The 27,941-nt window shown below is 38.6% G+C and overlaps 5 protein-coding genes across 6 annotated transcripts; all 5 read left to right on the top strand.

Moving 5' to 3' along the window:
• The first annotated feature begins 8,828 nt into the window (after positions 1-8,828).
• Positions 8,829-11,484, top strand: LOC132194028 (C-type lectin domain family 7 member A-like). Its single transcript, XM_059615060.1, has 6 exons — positions 8,829-8,985; positions 10,707-10,754; positions 10,813-10,852; positions 10,920-10,978; positions 11,035-11,146; positions 11,197-11,484. The coding sequence occupies exons 1-6, from the start codon at positions 8,902-8,904 to the stop codon at positions 11,421-11,423; spliced, it is 570 nt and encodes a 189-aa protein (XP_059471043.1). The 5' UTR covers positions 8,829-8,901; the 3' UTR covers positions 11,424-11,484.
• A 144-nt stretch (positions 11,485-11,628) lies between these two features.
• LOC132194029 (uncharacterized) lies at positions 11,629-13,367 on the top strand. The gene is made up of 7 exons (XM_059615061.1): positions 11,629-12,103; positions 12,257-12,346; positions 12,474-12,605; positions 12,654-12,690; positions 12,750-12,810; positions 12,870-12,984; positions 13,049-13,367. Exons 1-5 carry the CDS (start codon positions 11,858-11,860, stop codon positions 12,764-12,766), a joined length of 522 nt encoding a protein of 173 aa, XP_059471044.1. The 5' UTR covers positions 11,629-11,857; the 3' UTR covers positions 12,767-12,810; positions 12,870-12,984; positions 13,049-13,367.
• A 1,538-nt stretch (positions 13,368-14,905) lies between these two features.
• Positions 14,906-18,427, top strand: LOC132194019 (uncharacterized). The gene is made up of 16 exons (XM_059615050.1): positions 14,906-15,016; positions 15,078-15,111; positions 15,161-15,219; positions 15,270-15,384; positions 15,439-15,661; positions 16,176-16,185; positions 16,357-16,470; positions 16,750-16,869; positions 16,992-17,078; positions 17,145-17,231; positions 17,277-17,372; positions 17,428-17,520; positions 17,572-17,614; positions 17,921-17,979; positions 18,036-18,147; positions 18,201-18,427. The coding sequence occupies exons 1-16, from the start codon at positions 14,948-14,950 to the stop codon at positions 18,425-18,427; spliced, it is 1,548 nt and encodes a 515-aa protein (XP_059471033.1). The 5' UTR covers positions 14,906-14,947.
• Positions 18,428-19,312: 885 nt separating this feature from the next.
• On the top strand, positions 19,313-23,104 carry LOC132193836 (C-type lectin domain family 4 member G-like). 2 transcript variants are annotated; one of them, XM_059614751.1, is made up of 7 exons: positions 19,313-19,425; positions 21,549-21,641; positions 21,717-21,845; positions 22,289-22,328; positions 22,423-22,478; positions 22,530-22,644; positions 22,708-23,102. In XM_059614751.1, the coding sequence occupies exons 1-7, from the start codon at positions 19,357-19,359 to the stop codon at positions 22,932-22,934; spliced, it is 729 nt and encodes a 242-aa protein (XP_059470734.1). In that variant the 5' UTR covers positions 19,313-19,356; the 3' UTR covers positions 22,935-23,102. The 2 variants fall into 2 exon arrangements, with proteins under 2 accessions (XP_059470734.1, XP_059470735.1); XM_059614752.1 differs by having other exon boundaries at positions 19,357-19,425; positions 21,528-21,641; positions 22,708-23,104.
• Positions 23,105-24,132: 1,028 nt separating this feature from the next.
• LOC132193997 (C-type lectin domain family 4 member F-like) lies at positions 24,133-25,748 on the top strand. Its single transcript, XM_059615020.1, has 10 exons — positions 24,133-24,264; positions 24,366-24,416; positions 24,483-24,593; positions 24,650-24,748; positions 24,812-24,895; positions 24,989-25,045; positions 25,132-25,162; positions 25,223-25,281; positions 25,336-25,450; positions 25,512-25,748. The coding sequence occupies exons 1-10, from the start codon at positions 24,196-24,198 to the stop codon at positions 25,730-25,732; spliced, it is 897 nt and encodes a 298-aa protein (XP_059471003.1). The 5' UTR covers positions 24,133-24,195; the 3' UTR covers positions 25,733-25,748.
• The last annotated feature ends 2,193 nt before the right edge of the window (positions 25,749-27,941 follow it).

Below are 27,941 nucleotides of genomic sequence, written 5' to 3'. Positions count from 1 at the left end.
TGCCTTTGGCTTCTCCTCACCCTTCCGAGGCCTGCCGCGCTTTCTCGGAGCGGGCGGCGGCTCTCCGTCAGCATCATCATTGCCTGCCGGTGCTTTTTCTGCAGCATGTGGCTGCCCCCTGGTGGACTCAAGACCACCCCCAGGGGCAAGAGGCGGGTGTGCTGCCTCAGCTGGAGGCGGGCTGGGCAAAAGGGGCCCGGACTGCCCCCTGGTTGACTCTTGGTCATCCGACGGCGCTGGCAGTGCATCGTGCTGATTAGGCACAAACTGAGTTGGAGCTATTGGAGGCTGGCCGTCCATGCTTTGCTCGTCATCTCCGAGGAGGTCAAACTGCGGTGCTGGTGCTTTTTGGTGCTCAGCAATGGACGACTCTTCGTGTGGCGGCTGCTGCTCTGTGCTCTCTTCTTGTGGTAAGATACTTTCATCGTTCTGACTCTGTGTTTCTGACTGATTGGAGGTTTCAGGAGTGCTGCTCGGAGTTTGATCGGACACGGGCCCTGTGTCAGATCTCCCTGCTGGTGTGCTCGCTGGTGCAGCTGCACCCCCGGAAGCTCCATCTTCATCACCTGGCGTTGTATTATTGAAGGACAGAGCAAACGGCGCGCCTATTACAATTTGGGCAAGGCTCCCTTTTGGCCGAAGGTGACCGACATGAACGGTGCACTCGGCTTGTTCTCGCTCATCAGGATTTATCAATTTCAAGTCGTAAGTCACGTCACTTCTCCGTCTGAGAACCAAATACGGACCTCGCCATTTTTCTCCATCTTTTCCTTTCTTTCCAGGGCGCATCTCCCTGCGCAGTACCAGGTCGCCAGGCGAAAAGGAAAGTAGAGGGCCTCGGTCAGTGTAGGCCTCTCGTGTCTCTTCGCTAGCTTCAAGTGCTGCTGCGTGGGTGGTCGCAAGACGAGCCCTCAGCTGGTCGACTATTACACTGGGGTCTTTTGACGCATGAAAGGACACTTTTTCTGTTGGGTAAGTGATGTCCTCCCAAGGTAACTCTATGTCTCTCCCCAGCATCATCATGCTCGGTGTCGTCTGCGTGGTGCGGTTCGGACTTGTTCTGATGGCCATAAGGGCAAAGGGCAAATTCTCTTCCCAGTCTCCTTGACCATTACTGCAAAACTGGTTGATGAAGTTTCCGTACGTCTGGTGGCTTCTCTCCAGGAGTCCGTTTCCTTGCGGGTGGTACGGAGCGGTGAAGATTTGCTTCATTTTCAAGAGCTTGGCAACTGCAGCGATGACAGAGGATGTGAAGTTTGTCCCTCTGTCCGTAAGCAACTCAAGTGGAACGCCGTAACGAGAAATAATTTTGTCCACCAGGTGCCATGCAATTGTTTCAGCGTCGGTGTGAGCCAGTGCAGCTGCTTCTGGGTAGTGCGTGAAGTGGTCCACGAAGGTCAAAATGAACCTGTTGCGTTTCTTGCTCAGAGGAAGTGGACCTTTGATGTCAATAGCGATTCTCTGCAGGCGCCAGACAACTGGGGCAACTGGTCTGTTGAGCACAGGCGGCATATTTTTACCCTTTTTCTGCACACAGGACATGCAGAGGACGCAGTGTTGGCGAACATCCCGGTGCCATCCTGGCCAGTAGAACCTTTTTCTTATGTCATAGAACATCCTGAAGCCTCCTTTGTGTGCACCTGTTGGCAAATTGTGGCAGACCTCCAACACTCGAGGTCTCATTTCTGCTGGAACACAAAGGCGCGGCCCCTCAAGGTCCCTGAAGTAGAGGAGGCCGTCGGCGTCAGTGAAGTATGGACTGAGCTCATTTGCTGGCGCGTCTGCCAGTGTGTTTAGCACTCTTGAGCAATGGTCGTCCTTTCTCTGTGCCACTTTTATTGTCTCTCTGTCCCAGATTTTTGCAATTTCATCCTTGACCGCTGTCTCCTGCGTGGTCTGCATGATGGAGTTAATTTCTACTCTGGAGAGAGCGTCGGCGACGGAGTTCTTGCGACCAGGAACGACTTGGACAGTGAAGTCATACTCGGCCAGCTCTGCTGCCCATCTTGCGAGTTTGCCACCTTTGATTCTGCTGGTGCTCAAAAGCCATTTAAGGCACTCATGGTCTGTTTGCAGAATAAAGTGGCGCCCTCTGAGGTACACGTCAAAGGCACGGACAGCAAAGAGCACTGCAAGGCACTCTCTTTCAGTTGTGTGGTAGTTTAACTCTGCCTTTTTCAGCTTCTGGCTGGCGAACCCAACCGGGTGGCGGCCGTCTTCAAAGTCCTGCTCTAGGGCGGCACCAAGGGCGAAGCCAGAGGCGTCAGTGCTGAGGACAAAGGGCTTGGTCATGTCCGGCAGGCGGAGAAGCGGTTCGCTGCGTAGCAATGCTTGGGTCTTTTCGAAGGCCTTCTGTTGCTCCTCGGCCCAAACGAAGGGCACGTCCTCCTTCAGCAGGTCAGTGAGGACCTTGATGAGGCCAGAGAACTTGGGCAGGTAGCGTCGGAAGTAGTTCACCATGCCAATCCAGCTCCTCAGAGCTTTCTTCTCTGTTGGTGCGGGGAAGCGGACGATGGCCTCGATGTTTTTCTGGTCTGGTTTGGAGCCCAGGGCGGACACTCTGTGTCCCAGGATCGAGACTTCTTGGCGCAGAAAGAAGCATTTTGCTGGTTTGAGCTTCAACTTTGCTTCCCTCAGGCGGTCAAATATGTATTGCAGAGCGTCCCAGTGCTCGAGGAGGAGTTTTGTCCCTGCCACCACATCGTCCATGTAGTTGACCACTCCTCTGTATTTGTTCCTGAAGACTGCGTCCATTAGGGCAGAAAAGTCGGACGGTCCATTTACAAGCCCAAATCCCATCCGAAGACACTGAAATTGTCCGAAGGGCGTTGAAAAGGCTGTCTTCTCTTTTGAAGCCTCGTCCATGAGAATCTGCCAGTAGCCGCTGTCCAAGTCAAGAGTGGAGAAGTAGTTGCTGCCCTGCAGAGAGTCCAAGACGTCCTGGATGTGCGGCAAGGGGTAAACTCTCTTTTTAGTCACCGCATTTAATCCTCTCCAATCAATGCAGGGTCGATATTTGATGACCTCTCCGTCCGGACCGCGCCGTGCCACCATAATCATGGGCGCGCTCCAAGGGCTGTTGGCAGGCTCGATGACACCTTGGCGCTGCATGTCCCGCACCGCGGCCTGCATCACTTCTCTCATGGCCATTGGCACTCGATAGGGACGAACTTTCACTGGCTCTGCGTCGCCAGTGTCAATCTTGTGCTTCAGCATGTCAGTGCAGCCCAGCGGTTGGTCACTGAAGGCGAAAACGTCGATGTTTTTCAGGATGAGGGCCGGGCCTTCAGGGCTGGCAGGTGTTCAGGGTCAACGCCGTTGAAATCGAACTGGGCGAGGCGCTGTTCGTCGGTGAGCGGCTGACTGACAGGATTGGGAAGGAAGGGCGGCTCTGTCTCTTCTTCGTCGGCACACACGTTGATCAGATTTGCGCTGTCATTTGGTGGGTCAGGTGGTTTTGGCTCTTTTCTCTGCACGAAGTCATCTTCCACAATGCTGTAATCTGTGCCAATTTTGGCCACCAAAATTCCTTCAATTTTTCCTGCTTTAATGAGAAATGGACTTTTTTCAGGGTTGCTGAGCAGGAGCGAAACTCTACCACCGCGCTCCACTTTGGTGACCATCGGGACAGCTGGGCAGTTCAGTCCGGGGCTCTCAGTGAGGACGAGTACGTCCGTCCCGACGGGCAGCCCTGTGACCGCTTCGATGGATGTGCAGCTGAGTCCACGAATGAGCTCGTCTCTGGGCGCAACAACTGGGAAAAATTCCAGTTCGTGTTCGTTGTCCCGCTGGGGCCTTTTGTCCACCAGTGTGACTTGCGCCTCATGATGGCCAGTGTTGGCGTCCAGCTCGGCGGTGGCCCATGGAAAGTGAAGGCGGTTGTTTGCGTGGTCACTGACGGCTTCATGTGAGTGCAGAAAGTCCAGCCCGAGGAGAGCTTGGTAGCCGACACCATTGACATCGACCACCACGCAGGTGTGTGAAATTTCCCTCCCCAGTACGTTGAACTTGAATTCAGTGCTTCCCTTAACTTGCATTCCCGTGCCATTTGCGCAGCCAAATTTAATGTGACACGGTTTCAGGTCCAGTCCCAGCCTCTTTGCCAAGCTGTAGCGCAAGATAGTGATGGCGCTGCCGCTGTCGATCATCATTGGGATGCGGAGGCGCCCTCTCTGAACCCAGAGGATGCGACCGGGACGAGGCTGGACGGCGTGGACGTTAAGGAAGGACTGAAGGGCGGCGTCTGCGCCGCCTACTGCTGGAAGTTTTTTGTCTGCTGCTGGATGGCAGGAGCGCCACCGGGAGCTCCCTGCTGGCCGCCTGCCGAAGGACAGTTGGCTGGTAAGTGTCCCAGTTGGTTGCAAAGTCTGCACGGCAGGAGGGGGCAGGTTGCCAGGTAGTGACCTGGTTGGAGGCAGTACGAACACGGTTTTTGGCAGTCCTTAACCATGTGTCCGAATTTACCACATCTGTAACACTTGACTGCTTTCAGGTTGCCTTTCTGCTGCTGTGCGCCCCCTCGTGCGTTGGAGAACTGGCCGTAGTGCTGCTGGGGCGGCGCGCTTGCGTAGTGGACAGCGTACTGCGCTCCGGGCGCTGACTGGGCTTGCATCGGAGGAAGAGGAGGTGGGGGCTGCGGCCAGAAATGCTGCTGCGGAGCCTGCGGAAGTTGCGGTTGTGGAATTTGAGCAGCTGCCGTTTGAGCTGCTTGCGCCTGGAGGAACTGCATGAGGGCGGCATACTGCCCGCCCTGGGTGGAGGCGGCTGCCTCGGCCTGCTGGTCGACCCTGCTGGTGTTTCCAGCGGCGGCGCGGAGGGCTTCGGTGACAGCAGCAACCACCAGGTCGGTTTTCTGATTGCTTTGCTTTCGCAGTTTGCGCCCCGTCTCGTACTGAATGGCAGTTTTTAACATTTCCGACAAACTTTTAGGGTTGGTGATCTGGAGAACGTGCGCAATGTCCTCGTGGAGGCCTGCGAGGAACTGCCTCTTCATCTCTTCTTCCAGTAAGTGCTGCTTGATATTTTCGGTTTCTTCGGCATGAGTTTCCCGGGCGTCAAGCATTTTGTGGGCGGCTGTTTCCAAGCGAAGGTAGAATTTCTTCACATTTTCCCACTCTTCTTGTTTCAGGCGCTCGAAGGAGCTCTTGAGAGTGCTGTAGTCCGCTGCCTGCTCGAACTTTTCGGCGAGGAGCTTCTCCAGTTCACCGAGCGTCATTTTCCTGCTGTCCAGCTTCGAGGCATACTTAAAGGCTGGACCGGTCAGGTTGCCAATGGCCACGCTCACCAACTCGGCTTCAGTGATGGCGGGCGTGAGGAACTTTGCCCTCTCGATGCTCTGGATGAACTTCGAGAGCGACGTACCATGTTCGTCTCCGTAGTGGCTGACCCGCATCCCTGCAAATTGCTTGCTGAGAAGAGCGGCGGCTGCGTTGGCTGCAGCGCTTGCAGTGTTGGCGATCAAGTCGTCCGCCTTCTGTTGGTCGACGGTGTTGACGAGGAATTGCTCGAAGTCTATGAGTGGGGAGCTCATCTTGACGGTGTGAGTTTACAGATTCGCGCTCAAAATGCCACAACAGATAAAAGAGGGAGTTCTATTCAAGTGCAATAAATGCTCTCAATCAGAGCTTCAATTAATTATTAAATTTTAATTCGGCAATTATTCCTTCAAAACTCGCGAAAAAAATGAAAAAAATGCAACTTGGTTAGAGACTCAATACAAAGGGCACTTAACTTAACAGCTCTGGTTCTCTGGGTTCAGGTCAGCCAACAGATTCCTCCTAGTAGCGACGGCGTCCCGTGCAAGGAGGGCGGGAAAATGGCTGCCTGCAGGTGCGGACGCTGTCCGGAACTGTTTGTGGTCGGATGGTGATTGCGGTTCGGAAGAGTCCTTCTGCGCAGTGGGGACGTTCCTCTCGGGGCACAATTGAGCACCCCACACACCTGAACACCAAATCTGTCGTGTAACGACACAGAATTAATATCAACATCCATCCGAGCCCAAACTTAACGCTATTCCCAGAGCTGGAGACTGGCCAAGGAGAACTCAGTTTTGTGTTGCTTCAGGGTTTGTGTTTAAGCTTAATTGGGTTGAGAAAGAAAGCTGGCCTTGCTCTTGCCTTAACCCTTAAGTTGCTGACTAGTTAAGTCTCCACTAATTGGCTAATCCTTAATTTGATGTTTAATTCTTATTCCTACCTTTTAGCTTTACTTTAGTTGTTTATGTTTAATTTACTTAGCTTTAACCTCTTAGTTTAACATTCACTCAAACACGTGTGGCACACGTGCATCTTAATTACTCTTAATTCAGCTTAAATTCTCTTAGTTGCTTTTAATTTAGTTTTAGAATAACTCTTAATTACTTTACTTTATTATTCTATTTCAGGGTTTATGTTTGACTTCAAATACGACAACAGATATAATTTAAAATTATGATTAAAGTTATATTTTCTTAAGTCCTAAACAATTACAAAATATAATAATAATTCGCTTAATAAATGGCCAGAATAGTTACGTTAATATTGTTAATTGAGAGAGTTTTGTAAAAAGGGGATTCTTGGGTGCTTAAATAACAATTACCAGAATTGGTCAAAATTTGCTTCTCAACAATGGCGATTTCGGAGATTGATAAAGTGTACGTGTTTGCGCTGTGAGTCTCCCGGGCCGTCTGACTTTGACTTGTCCGTTGGCGCTCAGCATTGAGGCAGGCCCGCGTCGACAGGACGCGGAAGTAGGCAGCGCCAGTCAGGGCGCGACGCTCAGGTAGTTTTTGCTCAGGTGGCGGCGCGCGAGAATACAAAAGTTTCGGTGGGGTTGACTTTACTACAGGATAGGGATTCTCTCTTAATTTTCAAATGGCCTAAATTGTCTTAAAATAATTATGTAGCTGTTTTGCTCAGTCTTAGTTCTCGGTCCGTAGCTCAGACTGGACCACGTCAGTGAGTCGTTTTCATCCTTTTAAAATAAATAATTTTGATTGACTTTTCGATTGGCAAAGGTTGAGTGGACCGTGGCGAAGCAAACGTGTGCCAAGCTCGGCCTGCGCTTGGCCTCAATCTTGAACGAAACCGAAATGAACCTCATGTGGACCAAGGCCCAGGAAATTAGCCCTGGTAGGACAAAAGGTTTTTAGTTTTTATATAATTTATTGCAATCAATCTCGAAATTTGCAGACTGGGCTTGGTGGGTTTCGGCGGAAAATTGCGGAAGTAGCGAGTTCCGTTGGGGCGACGGCTCGAAACTCGAGTTGGACAGCCCGTTGTGGAAGGACGGCGCGGACAAGCATCTCGAGTGCGTGTTCATGACGCCAGGGGGCAAGTTGAGCGCCACCGAATGCACCGGACAAGCCAATTTCATTTGCCAGCTGCCGTCCGAGTGCTACTGAGCGATTGTCTTTCAATCAAATCTTTTATGTTCAAATTATAATTTTTTTCAATAAAAACATCTACCAAACAACTCTTAAATCCGAGTTTTTGTTGAAAATTATTTGAAATGAATAATTTGTAAAATAAAAATAAAATTAAAGCTGTAAAAACTGAATAGAATGCAAAAACATATTTTTTTAAGATGCACCAAAATATTTCGTTAAAGTAAATCTCCTACCAATTTTATTTCATATTGTTTAATTTTGAATTGAATTCAATAAAACCTAACCTATTTGCCTCAAATTCATGAAAAATCCTCATTTTGCAACTTATAACTAATCCACGAACAGATCATTTCCAGTTTTGTTGCTGCAACGCCATTATAAAATCAATAATTTTTTCTAAACGGTGTTTTCAAAATAATTTAAATTCAGTAATCTGTTTTAAAATGATAATGGCGCATCTTTTAGCTATCCTAGTTTTTTGATCAGGTTGCCTATTTTAAAGGGGCACAACACTTTATAAATTGACTTTTTGTCAGGGTCAATGACCTTTGACCTAGAAACTTGGTACTCATCAAGAAAAGATACCTTGGCTCATTAGCTCCAACCTCCCTTTGAGAAAATTAAAAAATCTCCACCCAAATTATTTTGGCAGCAATTTTTGTAAAACATTAATTACATAAATTGGCCATATTGGAAATTGACAAAAAAAAAATGAACATTTTCCATTAATTGGGTTTAATAAGAAGCAAAATGTGAGCTATCATGATAATTAATTGTAGAGATAACTTAATTCCGAGCGATCAAAAATTGTCTATTTTTTTCAGAGTCGAGAAAAATGCAAAAAAAATCTTTCTCAACCTTAAATTTAAACGTTCTTAAAAAAATTACGCTGTGACCTCCAATTTCCTGTTGCCAATTCTGGATCAGGATTAACAAGGAACATTTTGGAGTGTCGCAAACCGTTGTAAAAGATAGTTTCGTTGACTTGAAATTGAAATGCAATCAAAGGATTTTAGAGAAATTTTAGCCATGTTCAATAAATTAGCGATTTTCTTAAAATTTATGATTCCCCATTTCATGGTGACCCTTGTAACCTGAGAAGTAATAGTTTTTGTGAAGGATTCCTCTTTAATTAAATAAGAACAAGTCAATGTTGTGCTATTTCATGTTTTAAATATTCGAGGTCATTAGAGATTCATTGTGAACCTGTTGCAATTGATAGTAATTAGTTGACATTTCCAGCGAGAAAGTCGTTTGCCTGGGAAAACCAATTTTGTCATGTGTACGTTTTGTTGTAAAATTGAAGCACAGGTTTCTTTTGAGACAAATTTTTCAACTTCAGATTTTCCCCCTGCAATTGAAAAAAAACAGTTCTCTATTTCTTTAGAAACTTCGCTGTTTTTAAATGTCCTCAATTTTTGTTGCCGTCAATGGAATCGAGGGCATCAAATTCCGATAAAAATGCGCGTCGGCTTGAGAGCTTGTTTCGGTCATTCGCACAGCAAGAGTCACGAGATTAAGAGGTTCTTGAGAAGATGGTCCGCCTTTGGTTGTTGCCTTTGTTGGTGGTCGCCACCGTCCTGGCCAACGAACCCCAGCAAATCGGAAAACCAATCAAGGTACAAAACGGAAACTACCTGTTTCTTACTTAAAAATCTTTAAATATTTTTTTACCAATTTATTAACTTTATTTTGATTAATAAATAAATAAGTAAAATAAAATAATAATAAATGAAAATAACAGGCACTTTTTTTTTAATCGGCCACACTTTTGGCAAGGGTCAACCGATTTGAATGAAATTTGGCAGGTCGGTTGCTCTTAGGGTGTAAACAAATAGTTTAGAAGGATTTTTGAAAATTCTCAAAATTGCCTATTTTACAGGGGCTCAAAGATGCTGATTTTGAAAAATGGCGTTTTCAATAATCGAAAATATCTCAGCTCCTGTTGCAGATAGCGCATAAGTTTATATAAGCAAAATTGTAGGGAATTAGACGCCCTACAACTTTGCTATAGTGACCAAGGTCGTAGGTCAAACCTGAAGGTCATTTATTTTTTGCTCATTTTTTTCAGGCTCTACCAAACTACCAAGGCAATAAATTTTTTTGATTCCAAAATAGCCAAAAGTTGCTCCAGTTAGTAATAAACAACATATCAAAATTTGGTGATACTTATTTTTTTCGTTTTTGAGATATTCCGGATCAAAGGGCAAAAAACGTGGTTTTCCGAGCGTTTTTTGTGCAAATTTTATTTTAAACCTCCATAACTTTTTTCCTGTTAGAGTTAGGATTAAATGTATTATGACAAAAAATAATTGCCTTTAATTTTTCTTGCAGGTCATGTATCACACATGGTGATCAGGTCACAAAAGGGCATTGACCCCATGGTGACCTGTGACCTTTTTGAAATATTTTACGTGTGTGACACATGGATGGAAAGAGGATGTCAACAGGAGCATTTTGGTACCCGGATTTTTGTTCTAGCATCAATAGATGTGAAGTTACATCTATTTTTAAATAATTTATTCGTCGGATTCCCACTTTTGCAGCACAAAATCTATGATAACTTCACTTGTATTGATGCTAGAACGAAAATCCGGGTACCAAAATGCTCCTGCTGACATCCTCTTTCCATCCATGTATCACATACGTAAAAAAATTCAAAAAGGTCACAGGTCACCATGGGGTCAATGCCCTTTTGTGACCTGATCACCATGTGTGATACATGACCTGCAAGAAAAATTAAAGGCAATTATTTTTTGTCATAATACATTTAATCCTAACTCTAACAGGAAAAAAGTTATGGAGGTTTAAAATAAAATTTGCACAAAAAACGCTCGGAAAACCACGTTTTTTGCCCTTTGATCCGGAATATCTCAAAAACGAAAAAAATAAGTATCACCAAATTTTGATATGTTGTTTATTACTAACTGGAGCAACTTTTGGCTATTTTGGAATCAAAAAAATTTATTGCCTTGGTACTTTAGTAGAGCCTGAAAAAAATGAGCAAAAAATAAATGACCTTCAGGTTTGACCTACGACCTTGGTCACTATAGCAAAGTTGTAGGGCGTCTAATTCCCTACAATATTGCTTATATAAACTTATGCGCTATCTGCAACAAGAGCTGAGATATTTTCGATTTTTGAAAACGCCATTTTTCAAAATCAGCATCTTTGAGCCCCTGTAAAATAGGCAATTTTGATAATTTTCAAAAATCCTTCTAAACTATTTGTTTACACCCTAAGAGCAACCGACCTGCCAAATTTCATTCAAATCGGTTGACCCTTGCCAAAAGTGTGGCCGATTAAAAAAAAAAGTGCCTAAATAAAAATTTTACAACAGAATCTGGAAGTTGGTGGAAAGCCGGGGGAAAATTCAACAACTGCTGAGGTTTAAAACAATTTTTGTATCTTTTTGTTTGTGTAAATAAAAATCATTCTTTTTTCAGGCCTTTGAACCCACATTATCGCCCGAATGCATCCTCGCCCGTTAGTTTTATTAACATAACAAAATCACACTTTATCAGATTAAAATAAGAAATTTACTACATTTCAGGATCATCTTCATTGACTGAGCTGACGAACGGAAAAAAGTACCTGTTTATAAAATCACACGTAAGCATTTGGCTCGACATCAGTTTCGTATTCCTAAAAAAATTGAATTTATTCAGGGAAATTGGACCGAGTCGAGGGATAAATGCGCCGAGTTGGGCCTTCATTTGGCAGTCCTGAAGGACCGAAAAGACCTGAAAGTGCTTGAGCGCAAGGTCAACCAATTCACTGGTAAGAATTGGCTTTTTTAATAAATTTCTTTTTAATTTTCCCTGCATCAGACTTCAGCTGGTGGGTTTCGGCCAAGGACGAGGGAAGCGACGGCCAACTGGACTTCCGTTGGCACGACGGGTCCAAGTTGGAGCAAAACAGCAATTTCTGGGACGAGGGAACCAACAAGACCCTCGGATGCGTCGAGCTCAGGGCCATGGGAAACAAACTGAGCGGCAAAAAGTGCAGCTACAAATACGGGAATTCCGTCTGCGAGCTGCCAAGTGAATGCTACTGAAAGCAATTCTAGAAATTATTGTTGAGAAATAAATTTTATGAAATGTACTTTTTTTTCAAAATAAACCTGAAAGAATAATTATCGAAAAATTTAATCGCAAGTGTTTCAAATTTCAAGAGCACTAAATCTAATTAAATGAAATCTCCTGTATCATTTTTTTTTTATTCTTCCATTCTTCAGTGAAAATGTTGAGAGAAATTACTGTAGAAAAAAAATAAACGACGTTTAAATGACGCATTTTAGCAAAATGATGTAATATATGAATTAAACACATTGTTTGTTTTCTTTTGCGGTTACAACGAAGATAAGGATTTTGATAATTTGCGGCAATTGTGCATCAGCTGTGATGAGCGATTCCGGTTTGACATTGCTTTATTTAAGAGAGGAAATTTATTAGCACTTTCAACTCGTACAAAATTTTTTGTGCTGCAAGCATGAGCGCTGTAGACTATCTTGAAGTGATCGCCGAACCTTCCGGCGCGACCGACAATTCCAGATTACAAATTTGTGCTGGGCCTTCGGACCCGAATTCGGCCCGACTGCCGCTGCCGACGAGAGTTTTCTCCAAAATGTCCACCAAGAGTTGTTCGACGAGAAACCTGAAGATCGCCTTTGCCGTGATTTTGATTTCCTTCTTCATCGGCACCGCCCTCCTTAATTATTTCCTCTTTAAACTCAAAGTGAGGCAAATTATATGAAATTTTTGTTTTTATATTTGAAGGAAAACAACCACGGATTTTATAAATTAATATATATATAATCTCGTTTTAAAAAAAATCACCAATCCAAATTCTTAAAATGTAAAAAAATTAACGCTTATGAAACTTTCAAAGACCTTGGATCTGATTGAAACTATTGAAACGAAAAATGATGAGCTAATGAGGACCATTAATGAGACTGAAACTGCCCAGCGCCTCCATCAGGTGATGTTATTTTTAATATAAATACGAATTAAAGAGAAAAAAAATTGTTAATTTAAGAAAGACGTGAATTGAATTTATGTTAAAAGTAAACCAAAACTTAAATTAACTTTGCTTTCTACTGAGGAAGTTGGAAAATAGAGATTTGATAGAAAACGCCAAGAAGGATTTTAACCACAGGCTGGACGCATTTGCCAAGAGCCACAAAATTTTGACAGCAAAACTGGTCAAAGTTGAAAAACTCGCCGACCGCCACTCTCAGGTTGAGCCAAATTATTTTCGCTGATTGATTTTAAATAAAAATTTCCAGACCTTGCAAAGATTCTTGCCTCACTGCAGCCTTGCTCGTAAGTCTTCAAAATAAGATTAAAAATGGCGCAAGAATGAAAAATTGACAATATTTCAGGATCAGCAAAATTGTGACGCTCTCTAACGGCAAAAACTACAATTTTTCTCTTCCAAATGTGGTAAGCTGAATCACAGAAATCTTTCCAAATTTCAGTTTCACACTTTTTACCTTTCGCAGGGAAACTGGAGTTTTGCCAACGAATCTTGCGCCAAGCAGGGTCTTCACTTGGCCACCATCACGGATTCCAGAGATGCCCAAGTGGTGGCAGCACAAGGCGAAAAGATCAAGCCTGGTGAGAGATGATCTTCAGAATTTATATTTTTCGCCTTATGATTAAATTAATTCTGGTCTCGTAGGTTGGGGTTGGTGGGTTTCGGGAAAAAGAGGAAGTGAAAAGGACTTCCGCTGGCAAGATGGCGCCAAGTTGGAGTTGAACAGTCCGTTGTGGTACGACGAAGCGGACAAGTCAAAGGATTGTGTTCGTATCCACGATTGGAAAACCAAAGGAAAACTTTACACGTTTGATTGCACCGATAGTTTTCGGCCTTTCATTTGCGAACTGCCCAGCGAGTGCTACTCATGATTGGTTTTAAAATTTAATTATATGCAGAGAAATTAATTAATGTTGATTGTCTTTGTTAGCCTCTTCTGTATGTTTTGAGAATAAAAAATACTCATAAATTAAAAAAATTATAGTTTTTAATTATCTTATTTATGAATTAATTAAAACATTTTATTTATTTCAAAATTAAAAAATTCAATATTTAAATATTTAATGTCAAGTTAAATTTATATTGAAAACTTGATTTTATTATAAATTTGTACCTATTTTAATTTTAAGGGAAGAAATTTTTATAAATATTTGGGGTATCGCATGTGAAATAATTGTATTATTCTTTTCATTTTGCACAGCATATTTCACAATTACGCCATAAAAATAGAAAATTTCAGTGATAATTTTCAAGTCGAACTTGAACCTTTCACAAAGGTCATTAATTTCAAATTTGATCAAATAAAAGCATGGGACAAATTCGAATTTTTAATAAAATATTAAAAATTCCTGAATTAAAATATTTACTTCCAGTTAACCTTCTGTTATTAAGAGAAGTTCTTTCCTTCAAAATTTATTGATTTATATTTAGTTAATTTCATGGCCACATTTTACAGATTGGATATCTTGTTTCGAATATTTTTTTTTTGTTTCGCGGGGTCAGAAGGCAGCGCGATAAAAGCTGAATCAAGTGCGACGATTAAAAATAGAAACACTGACCATGGCTCGCTTTGTTTTGGCCAGCGAGCCTTCAAGCGAGTTACTATAAAAAAAATTTAATTCAATTTAATTATACAAAAACCACCAAGTATTAATTGGGGAAATCAACGGCAAAGTAGTTTTGAATATGGTTTGTTAATTAACATTTTGGTATCAAATGAAAAGGTTTTTAAACACTTCATAAAAAGCTAGAAAATGGAAATAAAAAGTGGTAAAATTTTGAAAATAAGAAAAAATAAGACACAACTTTTCTGATCATATCAGTTAAAGTTTCAGATCTCAAAACTAATTGCTGCAGTTTTAATATTTTCAGATTATTCCAATGAAGAAATTGTTGTGTCAATCGGATTTATTTTAAATAATTTTGAAAGTTTTTATCAACCTTGTATAATTATTGAAATCCAAAAATCTTCACTTTAATCTGCAAAATACTATAGAGGTTTTGTACAAATAAAATTAAAAAATAGAAATAAGAACAAAAATGCCCTGCGACCTGAGAGTGCGCTTTGAATTGTTGTCGGAGATTATTTGTAATAATTTTATAATGTTAATTTGAACAAAGACGGAGCATTTTTGCGTTGCTAACTATTTTTAATTGTGTAAATTTGCGAAGAGGCAAAATAATCTTCAGCTCTTCTCATTTGATTAGCAGAGGTCATAAGAGGTCGCTTTTGTTAAATTGAGAAGAAAAAATTAATCTTGCTAAGGAAAAATTACGCATGAAAATTTTAAAATGCAGCACAAGGATCAATTCAAATTTATTTCCAAAATTTTTTTTTTTTTTAATCGTTTTTCTTTAACTTTTTACTCATTGAATTTACCATTCAATTTAGTAATAAATCCACATTTTTAATTATACAAATCTTAATTTTCCAGAGGCTTGTAGAAAAAATGATGATAATCTTCTGTTTTTTTTTCTGATTACGTAAAGGGCGGGGATAAAAGGCGATCGGAGAGCGACACACAATTTAATTAAAGACCGACCATGGCTCGTCTCGTTTTGCTGCTAGTTTTGCTCGTCGGTGCCGCCCTGGCCAGCGAATCTTCAAACAAGGTAGGAAAAAATTCAAATAAAATAATGCTTAATAGAAATATCCAATTTTCACTATTTTCAGCCTTCCGAAGTCGAAACGCGATGCGACCGCGCTCGTGAGTTACAAAAATTTCAATTTTAGAAATTAATTAATAAAATCTGCAGGTTCTTCAAAGTTGACTTTGCTGTCCAACGGCAAGAAGTACTCCTTCCACACAACTTTTGTAAAAACTCAAAGTTCGTTTGAATTTTTTATTTAATTTTTCCCTAACAGAAAAGGTGGAATGACGCAAATGAAACGTGCGCCAATCAGGGCCTTCATTTGGCCACGATCAAGAGTCAAAATGAGGCCGAGCTGGTCGCCGCAGCAGCAGAGAGAATCGAGGATAGTGAGAAGAAGAACCACTTTTTTATTTAAAAATTAACAAAATTTATAACTTCAGCCGGATTTTGGGTTTCTGTGAAAAACCAAGCAAGCGGAAATCGGAAGGACTTCCGTTGGCAGGACGGGACGAAATTGGAGTTGGACAGTCCGTTGTGGTCGGGCGGTGCGGACAAGAAGAAGGACTGCGTTTACATCTTCAACTGGACCAGGGGCAAATTGAACGGATATTCCTGCACCGAGCGTGCCTACTTCATTTGCGAACTGCCCAGCGAATGTTACTTGTAAAAATTTGGCACATTTGCTCGTGGAATAAATTTGGTTTAAAAATACAGGTTTTTAATTATTCATCACAAACATCCAATGGAATTTAATTTAATCCGGACAATGTTTTTAAAATATTTTAAATTCGATTCGCTACAAATTTTGGCAACATGTAAAAAAACTACTCTGCATTCTAATAATAAATTAATTAATCTTGACAACCTTTATTAATTGATATCTTGTTTGTTTCGCATACAATTTGGAGGGCAAAGGGCAGTGATAAAAGCTTTCGCTGCGTCTTCCCTTGAACCAGATTTGATAATTGGGCCATTCATTTGGCACGTGATTTTATTTACTGTCATAAGAATAAAATTTAAAATTAATTTTAATAAATATTTGCGATTTTAATTATTCATATTTTTAAGCACAAATTAAGTGCTGCTGTTTATCAAATAATCAGGATTAAGAAATATACTAAAAAGGAATTATAATTTTTATTTTCAATGACAGTTTATAAGAATTGGTACAAAAAAGTTCCAATAAGGTGATATAATTAATTATTGAGAGATATCAAATGAATTTTTTTTTTATTTGTCCACAAATTATTTACGTGGTCCTATTTTAATCTTGCATATTTTAGCCAAAAGGGCAGAGGGCAGTGATAAAAGGCTCCATAAAAGGAGACCCAATTCATTATCATCATTCGTGAATCAAGAATCGTGAGAAAGAAATGGTGAAGCTGCGCTTTTGGTTGTTGCTCTTTTGCATCCTCGCCACCGTCCTGGCCGACGACGACGACTCCCAGCAACAAACCGACCAATCAACAGAGGTACAGTTCCCTTCAGTTCAGCTCTGGAGATAATTATTGAAATTTTCATGATATAAATATTAACAACTCAGTCCACAATCCACAAATTTGACCTCATTTAATATTTTATAAATTTATTTGGGAAATTTGTACTTGTAATTAGAAAGCTTTGAAGGCACAAAATGGCCGAGATAAATTATAAAGGAAAAAGCCCAAATTTAAATATTAAAATCAAATCATCAAATTGTAATGAAATTTGTAACATCTGAAGGGAACTTATTTACTGTCCATTTTTTGCAGGCCACAGAAACAGAAAAGCCGCTGGAAGCAAAGGCAAATGAGGGTATGGAGATAAATTTGAATATTACCGACAAGAACCTGCTCGCATTGATTAAAATCATCGAGAAACGCCACTATCAAGTATGAGTGACAATAAAAATTTTAATTTAAAACGTACTTTAATAAATTATATGTCAAAATTGAATAATTCCGGCAATTAATTTTGTCATTAATTATATAAAAAAGACTTATATCGCTTGCAGGTGGCGGAGCAATTTGTAAGTCAAGCTACTCAGACGGGCCAGAAGTTTTTTGAGGTGGAGAGAAACTTTGATCAACGCTATAATCAGGTAGGAAGATAATTTTATTGATAGAATTTCATCCCTTTTTAATAAATTATCCAATTATATTTGCAGGTGGCCAGGGAAATGATAGACAGAGCTACCGTGACAAATAGAAAGTTGAGTGATTTGGAAAATCTAATTGACAAGCGCCTGAATCAGGTAAAGCAATTCGCTGGATTTAGTGGAAATTAATTTAAATTCTAGATCTTGGAAAATGACGAGAAAAAGGCAAAGGAAAATCAAGAGTCGGTGAAGAAATTCAATGAAAGGTTTGATAAGTTGGAGAAACTCAATGAACAGGTGTGAATTGGAAATAAATATTCTTACTTTATTTGTAATTATAATTTAATTGAAGACCTTAACTCAAGTGAAACAATTGGAGGAGGAGAGGGGCAATGACAGGAACAAGCTGGACCAAATTTCTAAATCGACGGAGCACCATTCAAAGGTTTGAAACCGAATTTACAAATCACTCTTTTATTGGCTGGACATTTTTCAGTTGTTCGATCTGACATTCCCGGAGGCCTCCTGCAAGTTCTCTGGTAAGATTTCCAAGGAAAACTTATACAATTTGTTGTTTATTCCAAAAGATTGCGAAAATTTGATGAAAATCTTGTAAAATTACTAACCTGACAGTTTTCTCCCAAATAAATTCAGATTTTGGTCACTGGTGGCGCTGCGAACGCCAAGATTTTTAGCTAGCAGCGCCAACAACGGCCAAAATTGAAACTATTTAGGAGAAACATGATTGAAAGACCCCCCCCTCTTCAGATTTATTTTCAAATTTTCACAAGATTTACTCAAACTTTTGCCATCTTTAAGAATAAACAGCATCTTTTTGTGCGCAGCTCAGGCAAACCTGAAGACGCTTTCCAACGGCAAGAAGTACGTCTTCCATGAGGATAACGTAAGCAATTTCAAAATAAATCCCTGCGATTTCTTTAATAATTTTTTTTACTGCAGAACAACTGGAATTCTGCAAAAGAGATTTGCGCCAATCAGGGTTTGCAGTTGGCCACGGTCAAAGATAAAAAGGACGCTCAGGTGGTCGCAGCAGCCGGACGAAATATCTACGGTAGCATAAGTTGCATATTCGAGTCACAAAGATTGAATTATTGTTTTTGGCAGGGGGCGGATGGTGGGTGGCGGCGACGAACGCGACAAGTGGCGCCGACAAGACTTTCCGCTGGCCCGACGGCACCAAGCTGGAGTTGGACGATCCGTTGTGGTTCAAAAGCGCGGCCAAGAAGTACGACTGCGTCTACGTCTACAATTGGGACGACGGCAAATACGACACCTACCCATGCACCTATTATTTCAAGTTCGTTTGCGAACTGCCCAGCGAATGCTACTGATCGTTGCTTTCAATTAATTCAAATTTATATTTTTGTTCTGCAATAAAAATGCTTATCATGAGACTATTCTTATTTAATCACCATATTTATAAAAAGAATTATCTTCATTTAATATAATTATTTTAAATACAAAGCTTATAGATTTCCCAAGAGTTTTTAATTGGAAAATTATGAAAATTGAACTTGATATCAAATGAACTTTTAAATTCTTTAGAGCTATTTGCAATTAATCATGCCCAGAATTAAAATGCCCAGAAAAAATAAACCTTATGAAAAAAATTTGTCTTAAAACTTATAAGTTGATGAGTTCCAATTTTTTTAAATTTTTTTTTTTAGGCTTATTAATTTCCCTGTTCGCATTAAGGATTATTTTCACGAGAATCCTCGATTCCTGGCATAAAATTATCATTAATATAAGAAACAATGCTCATCTTTCCATGCAAAGCTTTCATGGATCGCCTGCAGTCTTCGAAAGTAGGCAACCCGCACATCGTCCATGCATAGCTAGGAAATTTAACTCTCCTCTCTGTGAAAATAATTTAAAAAAAATTATACTCGGAATGTTATTTCAAGAAAAAATTAAATCGTTTTATGAAATTTTGTAATTTATCTCTGATATTTCCAATCGTCAATAATTTAATAGAAAACGTGAATTATTTGGCCAGGAAAATATGGATTAATATTCAAGTCTAAAATTATACCTTCAACTTAAATTACTTCTCGAGCAGGTCTTGATGTGCCACGATTGCCCTTTGGACAATTTGACCCGGTCGTCATTCAATCTCGTAAATATATTGTAAAGCAAATTTAAAGAAGTAATGGTGGAAAGAAAAATTAAATAAATATCGCAGGGCAGAGGGCAGTGATAAAAGAGAGAATAAAAAGCTTCTGCGAATCGACAGAGGAACACTCGAGTGGAAAGACCGACCATGGCTCGACTCATTTGGCTCGTCGTTTTGCTCGTCGCCGCCGCCCTGGCCAACGATTCTTCAAACAAGGTACGCAGAAAATTCAATTAATTCTCATTTGAGTGTGAAGTTTTTATTATTGATGTAGAATAATGTTAGATAGGGTCTTGATGTTTCTTTTCTTTAGTCAAAACCATTTTCGGGGTGAGATTATTATACTGAAACTCTGCGAGGAAAAATGGGCTTGAAATAATGGAATACCACAATTAAAAGAAATTACTCTTTTAATTCAGTCAATACTCAACACAGTGTACTTTTTTTTGCGTTGTATGTACTATGAATGGAGAATAAATAAATAAACATGTTACCTTTTTTATTCTCTCTAAGTACAATTTACTCAATTGACAAAAAAACTTGGATATTGAGACAACAGAGTAACATAGCTGGCTTGGATTTCGCCCAATGCCAGGGCTCACCAGCAAGACCTTTTCAACTGGACTTCACACTAAAGCATATTTGCTGATTGGGCGAAATCTCGATCCAGGCCAGTTAAATTGCTCCCTTCTGAGTTTGTTTTAATTTAATAATAAAAATGTTGGTTTGCATTCAATTCTTTCAAGCTTAAAGGAGTGCTGACCCCTCGCTTTGACTTTAATTCCTGATTCAATTAAGGGTCCTGATTAAAACCTGAAAAGGGCGGCCGAAAATTCGGCGTTTTCGTTGAGAAATCTCAAAATGAAATTGGGCTGATTGGACTTTTTTTGCGCTTGGTCGCCATCTTGGTCCAACAATCGAAAATGTGAAATTGTTGTTTGCAATTTGGATGGCCGTGACCTGAGCCACGTTAGGTCAAGAAAATACCATGAAAAATAATTGAAAATGAATAAAATTTTGTGAAATCAAAGCTAAAGAGTTGCTTGAAATGACCCTTTAATTGAAATTATTAAATTATTTAGCACACATGAGATATAAAAGGGTTTGCTAAAAGTGCTGCCATTTGAAAACTAATTTTTTTAGAAGAAAAAACTTAATGGAAAATTTGTAGCTAATAAAACGCTCCTTCTTTTTGTAACAGTACAAAGTACTGCACAAATTTTTCTTATTTAAGAAAAAATGAAAAATAAAAAAAAAATTACATTTTAGGTTAAAGGGAATTTTTTAATATTTTTTTCGAAATAGCCAATCGATTCAGCATGTCTTTTTTAGTCAAGATCTAAATTTTCGCTAATAAATTCTTGACAGTTAAAAAGTAACATCAAAAAATTTCAAACGGGTCGTGCCCTGTTTTAAGATGAGAGAGTTGTCATTGAATATTTTGATGTTACTTTTTAACTGTCAAGAATTTATTAGCGAAAATTTAGATCTTGACTAAAAAAGACATGCTGAATCGATTGGCTATTTCGAAAAAAATATTAAAAAATTCCCTTTAACCTAAAATGTAATTTTTTTTTTATTTTTCATTTTTTCTTAAATAAGAAAAATTTGTGCAGTACTTTGTACTGTTACAAAAAGAATGAGCGTTTTATTGGCTACAAATTTTCCAATAAGTTTTTTCTTCTAAAAAAATTAGTTTTCAAATGGCAGCACTTTTAGCAAACCCTTTTATATCTCATGTGTGCTAAATAATTTAATAATTTCAATTAAAGGGTCATTTCAAGCAACTCTTTAGCTTTGATTTCACAAAATTTTATTCATTTTCAATTATTTTTCATGGTATTTTCTTGACCTAACGTGGCTCAGGTCACGGCCATCCAAATTGCAAACAACAATTTCACATTTTCGATTGTTGGACCAAGATGGCGACCAAGCGCAAAAAAAGTCCAATCAGCCCAACTTCATTTTGAGATTTCTCAACGAAAACGCCGAATTTTTGGCCGCCCTTTTCAGGTTTTAATCAGGACCCTTAATTGAATCAGGAATTAAAGTCAAAGCGAGGGGTCAGCACTCCTTTAAGTCTTAGTAAAACAATCTCTAAAATTTAACTATGATGGAATTAAATTATTAGTTAATATAGAGAAGATGTTACATAATTTTAATTAGAAGGTTTGAAAATGACAATTTTTTAAATCGAACTTAAAATTCAATTCAAGGAACAAAAAGGTTTTTTTATTTATTAAATTTATTTTATTACTTTATAAAACTTTGTTAAAGCAAGGAATTTGACTGTGAAATAAATTAACAATGGCGAGAAGAAAAAAAATTCATGATTTCAGCCGCAAGAATCCGAGTTTCGACAGGAAATTCTGACAAATTTGAACAGGACGAATGAAAAGCTGGATCGCTTGATGAGAATCGTCTTCAACCAGGTTAAAATTTCAATAAATATTTTTACAAATGAAAATAATAATGATTGAACGTCTCAAATTGTGTGACTTTTGCAGCCTGGAGAGACGCGGAGACTTGTGGAGGAGCAAAACGAAAAGTTAAGGGAGGAGTTGATCAAACTTTCCAACGCGACCAACGACCGACTGGACCAACTGGCCAAAACTGTCGACCAGCACCAGAATCAGGTAAATAATAATTATTAATTGTTAGGGCTTAGATCAATTTTGGAACATTTGGTAAATTTGCTCCTGAAAACATGTGCGCTGAAAATATCTTGAATTTTGAACCAAACTATGGACGCGGTGAGAAATTGTAAATAAAAAACTTTCAACCTTTGAACGTGGTGGATGATAAAAATAATTTTAATTCAGTCACAAAATCTGATTTTTAATTCAGGCAGACTTGTTACTTTGTTTTTAATCGCTCTAAAATTTCATTCAAAATACCGGCAAGAGTTTGAAATTAAAAAATATAGACAAATCATTGAAATTGAAAGTTCTGTTTGCGACGCCTTGGATAAAAACAGGTAAATTGAAAGTTGGCCGCCTCGGCAAATCTGACATGATTCATGATTGAATCATGTTATTTTTATGAGACATTCATCAAAATAAAATGTTCCTGTTTTCAGATTTTTGAAATCATAAACTCGTTGAAATGCATCGTTGCTCGTAAGTTATTTAAATAAAAAAAATTCAAAATGTTGACTGAAAATTTTAACAAAGCGACATTCAAAAATCCAATTCAAATCAAAATGAATTCCAGGTTTGTCGAACTTAACGTTGCTGAATTGCAAGATTTACTCCTTCCATCAAACTTTCGTAATTCTCAACTCGCAGCTTCTTTGAAATTTTCTAATTTCTCTCTGACAGGCAAACTGGACTTCTGCAAACGAGATTTGCAACAAAAATTGTCTCAACTTGGCCACGATCAGAGATCTTAATGAGGCACAGCTGGTCGCGGCTGAAGCGCAAAGAATCAAAAAGGGTGATTTAAAAATGAGAATATAAATCTGCGAATTTTCACTAATCAAAATAATTTTGCTTTTAGGTTATGCTTGGTGGGTTTCGGCAAAAAATCTAGGAAGGGGAAGTGAAAAGGATTTCCTTTGGCGCGACGGGACCAAGTTGGAGTTGGACAGTCCGATGTGGGTGGAAAATGGGGACAAGACGCAGGACTGCGTTCGCATCCATAATTGGACCAATGGAAAATTGCAAGGCTATCCATGCAACAGTGATCAACCTTTCATTTGCGAGCTGCCCAGCGAATGTTACTGAGAGTTTATTTCAATCTGATTAACACCTCGATCAAACAAACTTTTTTAAACTAATTTTTTTCTTGCAAAAAATTATTAATTAATTATTGATTTTTGTTTGGCGGAACATCTAGATGTTGATTTTGTTGTCCCATAATTCTTTTGCGCAATAAAGTTGGTATCACATATTTTTTAGTAACTTTTCTATTTGAATTTCGCTCACAACTCCGCTTGGAAAAACTTCATTAAGGGGACAATGGCTTGGGTTATTTGGAAAGCAAAGAAATAATAGATTATATTTTTCATCTTTAGGGAGAAAAATTCTAAGAATTGTTTCATTTTAAAAATCCTCGGCACTTCAGTTACAATTGATGCTAAATTTAATCAAAAACGGAATTTTTTATTCTAGGGGTAATTTGTATCGCGAAAGATTAAATCAATTAATTCTTTGGAATTTATTAAACTTTTTTAAGTTGAGAGTTTTTTTTACATTACGCATGAAATTTATGCTAAAAAAAATGATAATCTGAGGCGCTGTCGAAATAACTTTTACTAAATAAGCTCCTTCTCTTTCAACCTCAATTTCGTTTTAATTCTCGGCAGGCAAGGGTCATTTTGACTGTCCTTACAAAGCAAACAAATTAAGTGGAACAAATCATTTAGAAATCTCAGCTGCTGAAAAATATAAATACAAACGTTTGCAGGCCAGGGTTAAAATTTTGACGCAAAAAAAAGGAGGAATATGAATTAAATTTTAATTAAAAACATTTTTCTCTTTTGTATATATTGTAAAATAGAAAACAACTTATTTTGATGTAAATTGGCAGTATTTTCCAAATTGTTTTAAGTGCGCGCGTAATTTATATTTATAAAAGGAAAAAAATATTAAAATATAATTAAATTGTAAGTTTATCAGTACTTATTTTACTCAGAATTTGAAATTCATCATACAATTGTCATTCCATTAATTCATAATATATAAAATTATGAACTGATTAAGCACTTTTTGAATTCCATGATTTTACAGGAAAGCTTCATTTTAAAAAATACACAATTCTTTAATTTTACTTGTATTCCTAGAGTTGCTTTTTAATTAGTAAATTTTGACATTAAAAATAAAACGCAAAATTCCAATAGGGATTTTCTTTTGAGGAATTATCAGTTGGCGAAAATTGGGTTTGATTTGATATTCAAGAATTGACCCAATCGAAACCGGAAGCAAAGATAAATCCAGCCGCATCCGCTCGCAAATCCGGCCATTGTGCCGCTGAGGAGAAGAGGCGATGGACCGTTTTCGCTTCTTGCTTTTGGTCGCCGTTCTTTGCTCGGCCCAAACCACAGAGCAAAGCCAGGTAAACTATCAAAAACGTTTATGATTCAATCGCATTAACAAGAAAGATAAGATTTCAGCTCAAATTAATATTTAACGTTTAAATTTCAATCAAATTTTCAGAAAAGCGGATTTGCCGAGCTACAGCAAATTAACAGCAAGTTTAAAAATCTGGTTTGATTTTTATAAAAATATAAATTTTTTTCGGAGAACTTCTCATTGTAATAAATTTCATGAAAGGAGGCCAAAGTGGCGGAATCGGACAAGGAAATTTCAACGCAGCTTCAGTCAATTCTCGCTTTGATGGGCTTAGTTCGGGAAAAACAAGACAAGTTGGAGAAGAAGTTCGACGTAAATTATCAAAATCCATTTGAACCAAGCTCAATTTCTTTATTTTTTCTAATCAGGATTCATTTGAGGTAAATTTCGATTGCAAATCGTTGCTGCAGCAAATTTCAGTTTTGACCAAACAGGCCGACGCGTCGCAAAAGCAATTTGATCGGGTGGTATAAAATAAACTTCATTTGCGGTTTTATGGAAAGATTTGTGTATCCGCTGATTTTTATTAGGTCAAAATCAAAGACGAAGAAATTAGGTTGAAGGAGCAGCAGATTTTGAATTTGGAAAGAGTAAAAATTGATTTGCAGACTCAGGTATGAATTAATTGCTAGGATTTAAAAAAAAAAATCAATGAGATGAGTTTGATGAATTAATCTTCAAGTAAAATTATTGTTTTTTTGTTTAAGTTGTCAACAAAAGAAGAGGAAATCAAAACACAACAGATCTCAAATTTGGAAAGTGAGGTAAAAAACGCAGAGTGAAAATAATTTAAAACGGAATTGTTTTTTACCCAAATCTTTAAGCTATTTTCATTGAAATTTATTTCTAGAAAAACCAAACGTCCTGCAGCGCTCTTGCCCGTAAGTTTGCTAATTCTTTTGAATATGTTTCTAAAAATATTGAATCTTACATTTTTTCAGAAGCAGAAAATTTGAAGTTACTGTCAAACGGAAAGAAGTATTATTTCCATCCCAGTTATGTAAGTTTTAGACTTTTCACAGATTTTTTTTTTTTTTTTAATTTTCTTCCACAGGCAAACTGGACTTTTGCAAACGAGACTTGCAGCAAAAAAGGCCTCCATTTGGCCTCAATTAAAGATCAAAATGACGCTCAGGTGGTCGCGGCTGAAGCTTACAAAATTGATCCTAGTGAGAAGAGAGAAAAAAGCCCATTTTTTTTCTTCTAGAATAAAAATCGTTTTGCTTTCAGCCGATGCTTGGTTTGTTTCGGCGAAAATCCGAGCAAGTGAAAAGGACTTGCGTTGGCAGGACGGGACGAAATTGGACTTGGACAGTCATTTGTGGAAGGACGGCGCGGACAAAAGCAAGGACTGCGTTTGGATCTTCAATTGGCCCAAGGGAAAGTTGAGCAGCGCAACTTGCTCCCATCGACAGCCTTTCATTTGCCAACTGCCCAGCGAATGTTACTAAAAAAATAATTTTGTTTGATCAAAATCCTTAAATTTTTAATTTCTTTGTGAATTTGCTATTCCTATTCCTATATATGTGGCATAATTTGATGAACATTGATTTAAAGCCTTTTTTTTTAATTCCCTTTGAACTTATACAATACAATTTTATATGGTGATTTGAATTTAAAATCGGCTTTTCCTCGATGGGTTTTTGTGAGTTGTTTATTGTTTAAGAAAAAAGCAATATCCTGCTCTACATGTTTCGGCTGCGGGCTGCAGCCATAATTCATGAGCTGCGAAAACATTTGACAAAAATTAGTACAAAATTAAATCTCATGAATTATGGCTGCAGCCCGCAGCCGAAACATGTAGAGCAGGATATTGTTTTTTTCTTAAACAATAAACAACTCACAAAAACCCATCGAGGAAAAGCCGATTTTATATTCAAATCACCATGAATCAACCCTCGATTGTGAAATTCTACCACACAATTTTATATATTTGATAAAAACTGTTATTAAATTGAGAGTTAATCGTATGGAAATTGAAGGAATAAAATTTGATGCAGGAAAAATTTTGTCAGTCTGATTCAGAAATTTGAAAAATTGAGACTTATTCCTCATTCATCATTTGAAAGTGAAAAAGCTTAATTAAATGATAAATCAGGAGGATTTTTGTTTTCCAGTCACGGATTCAAAATCCTTTTGAAATATAACAGCAAAATTCTTCTGAGTAAAAAAAATTAATTTCTTTTTACCTCAAATATCTCCAGAATATTCAAGGAAAAATGTAGTGTCAAAAAAGTTACAAAATTCCCTAAATAAATTTTGATTCAGACTTCAGTTAGAATTTGTTTAATTTGACATTTGAACCGACACAGAAGTTTTGACATTCTCGGCCTAAATGAAAATTTATTAAAATCTGAAAACTTCACTTTTGTTTGTCCGCAAAATTGATTGATAGACAAGATTCATTTTGGATTGTAATTCAAGCAAAAAACGTGGATGCAATTGCAAAATCATCAACGTTTGGATGCTGAAGACGTTTATTTCTAAATTTTAGCATAGAACGTATTAAATATTACGAGATTCAAGTTTAATTTTGAATGAAAAAATTCAAAATATTTTAAAATGGAAAATCATCTTAGTTATTTCAAATAATTTTATGTTGCCTACTTATTATCTGGAAATACCAATTTTTTTTTTGAAATATATCATTTTTGAAATCTTTCTTTAAAGATTTTTCTTCTTCCAAAAACAATTGTCCACAATTTTGCAGACTTTTCCATATGAAAAAGGCGAATCTTGAAACGTTGAACATCACTTTTCCTTGATTCTGGATATAATGAACGCTCAATTATCAATGGCAAAACATACGAATCTGCTACAAATTGAAAAGTACATACAATCCTTCATTCTTCGCTTGTTTTTGTATATACAAGCGGCTTAATTTTTTTTTCACATAATTCACTCCTGCATAGAAGTCAAGGACTGAAACCCTTGATGATTCATATTGTTTTTCTACATAATATTTTTTAGCATAATAATTAGCTCAAAAACCGAATTTTCATGCAGACAGTCCTTAACAGATGTGATGAAAATTAGCTCTCAATCATCATATCTTTCAAAGAAAACTGGCCATCGCAGGAAATAATTATCAACGAACAGAATAAATTTGACAGTTTTCCATCAAAGTATAGTCAATAATTTTCCAGATTGTTTTTTAGATCTCTACTTTCAAAAATCTCCTTAAAATTTATCAAAATTCAACTATATTTCGCTTCTATTAAAATTAAAAAGAAAACTGACTCACCTTAGCTTTTCTGCTGAGGAACTTCTTGAAAACGCCTGAAAAATGGAAGAATGAATAAAAAAATTGTCGCTTCATTAGCAAATTTATATGGAAAATTACCTCAAGTTCCGGCTTCCTTCGGCCCGATCTTCCACTTCCTGCCGAGGCCAGAAGTCAACTGTGACCTCGGCACGTGTCGCCCGAACCACGAAACGTCCAGCGCGGACACTTTCGGACGCCACGGAGACGCACACGCGAGGGCGATCTCGTCGCAAATTAGAGGAAACTGACTGAAAAAAAAAAACAAAGTGATGTGAGGCGTGACGTCATCGCTGCACGTGTGCATCGGCCGAGGTGTGAACCAAGATTAGGCAGGATGGAGGCTGTGAAAAGGGGAGGAGCCAAAAGCATATTACTTAGCATGGTAGGCATAGGGA

This window comes from Neocloeon triangulifer, unplaced genomic scaffold (assembly GCF_031216515.1).
Source record: "Neocloeon triangulifer isolate White Clay Creek 2 clone unplaced genomic scaffold, ASM3121651v1 ptg000005l, whole genome shotgun sequence".
Lineage (NCBI taxonomy): Eukaryota > Metazoa > Arthropoda > Insecta > Ephemeroptera > Baetidae > Neocloeon > Neocloeon triangulifer.
Note: the sequence above shows the minus strand (reverse complement) of the source record. Positions and strands in the feature narration are given on the sequence as shown.

What these genes read in the sequence shown, in the direction of transcription:
- LOC132194029 (XM_059615061.1), top strand. Translation starts at nt 11,858, where the DNA reads ATGAGCGCTGTAGACTATCTTGAAGTGATCGCCGAACCTTCCGGCGCG. An exon ending in ATTTCCTCTTTAAACTCAAA is followed by an intron (nt 12,104 to 12,256) that starts GTGAGGCAAATT and finishes AAACTTTCAAAG; the next exon opens with ACCTTGGATCTGATTGAAAC. An exon ending in TCGCCGACCGCCACTCTCAG is followed by an intron (nt 12,606 to 12,653) that starts GTTGAGCCAAAT and finishes AAAAATTTCCAG; the next exon opens with ACCTTGCAAAGATTCTTGCC.
- LOC132194019 (XM_059615050.1), top strand. Translation starts at nt 14,948, where the DNA reads ATGGCTCGTCTCGTTTTGCTGCTAGTTTTGCTCGTCGGTGCCGCCCTG. An exon ending in TTGACAAGCGCCTGAATCAG is followed by an intron (nt 17,232 to 17,276) that starts GTAAAGCAATTC and finishes TTTAAATTCTAG; the next exon opens with ATCTTGGAAAATGACGAGAA. An exon ending in GGCCTCCTGCAAGTTCTCTG is followed by an intron (nt 17,615 to 17,920) that starts GTAAGATTTCCA and finishes TTTTGTGCGCAG; the next exon opens with CTCAGGCAAACCTGAAGACG.
- LOC132194028 (XM_059615060.1), top strand. Translation starts at nt 8,902, where the DNA reads ATGGTCCGCCTTTGGTTGTTGCCTTTGTTGGTGGTCGCCACCGTCCTG. An exon ending in GCCCGAATGCATCCTCGCCC is followed by an intron (nt 10,853 to 10,919) that starts GTTAGTTTTATT and finishes ACTACATTTCAG; the next exon opens with GATCATCTTCATTGACTGAG. An exon ending in ACCTGTTTATAAAATCACAC is followed by an intron (nt 10,979 to 11,034) that starts GTAAGCATTTGG and finishes GAATTTATTCAG; the next exon opens with GGAAATTGGACCGAGTCGAG.
- LOC132193836 (XM_059614751.1), top strand. Translation starts at nt 19,357, where the DNA reads ATGGCTCGACTCATTTGGCTCGTCGTTTTGCTCGTCGCCGCCGCCCTG. An exon ending in TCGACCAGCACCAGAATCAG is followed by an intron (nt 21,846 to 22,288) that starts GTAAATAATAAT and finishes TCCTGTTTTCAG; the next exon opens with ATTTTTGAAATCATAAACTC. An exon ending in GTTGAAATGCATCGTTGCTC is followed by an intron (nt 22,329 to 22,422) that starts GTAAGTTATTTA and finishes AATGAATTCCAG; the next exon opens with GTTTGTCGAACTTAACGTTG.
- LOC132193997 (XM_059615020.1), top strand. Translation starts at nt 24,196, where the DNA reads ATGGACCGTTTTCGCTTCTTGCTTTTGGTCGCCGTTCTTTGCTCGGCC. An exon ending in ACAGCAAGTTTAAAAATCTG is followed by an intron (nt 24,417 to 24,482) that starts GTTTGATTTTTA and finishes ATTTCATGAAAG; the next exon opens with GAGGCCAAAGTGGCGGAATC. An exon ending in AGCTTACAAAATTGATCCTA is followed by an intron (nt 25,451 to 25,511) that starts GTGAGAAGAGAG and finishes TTTTGCTTTCAG; the next exon opens with CCGATGCTTGGTTTGTTTCG.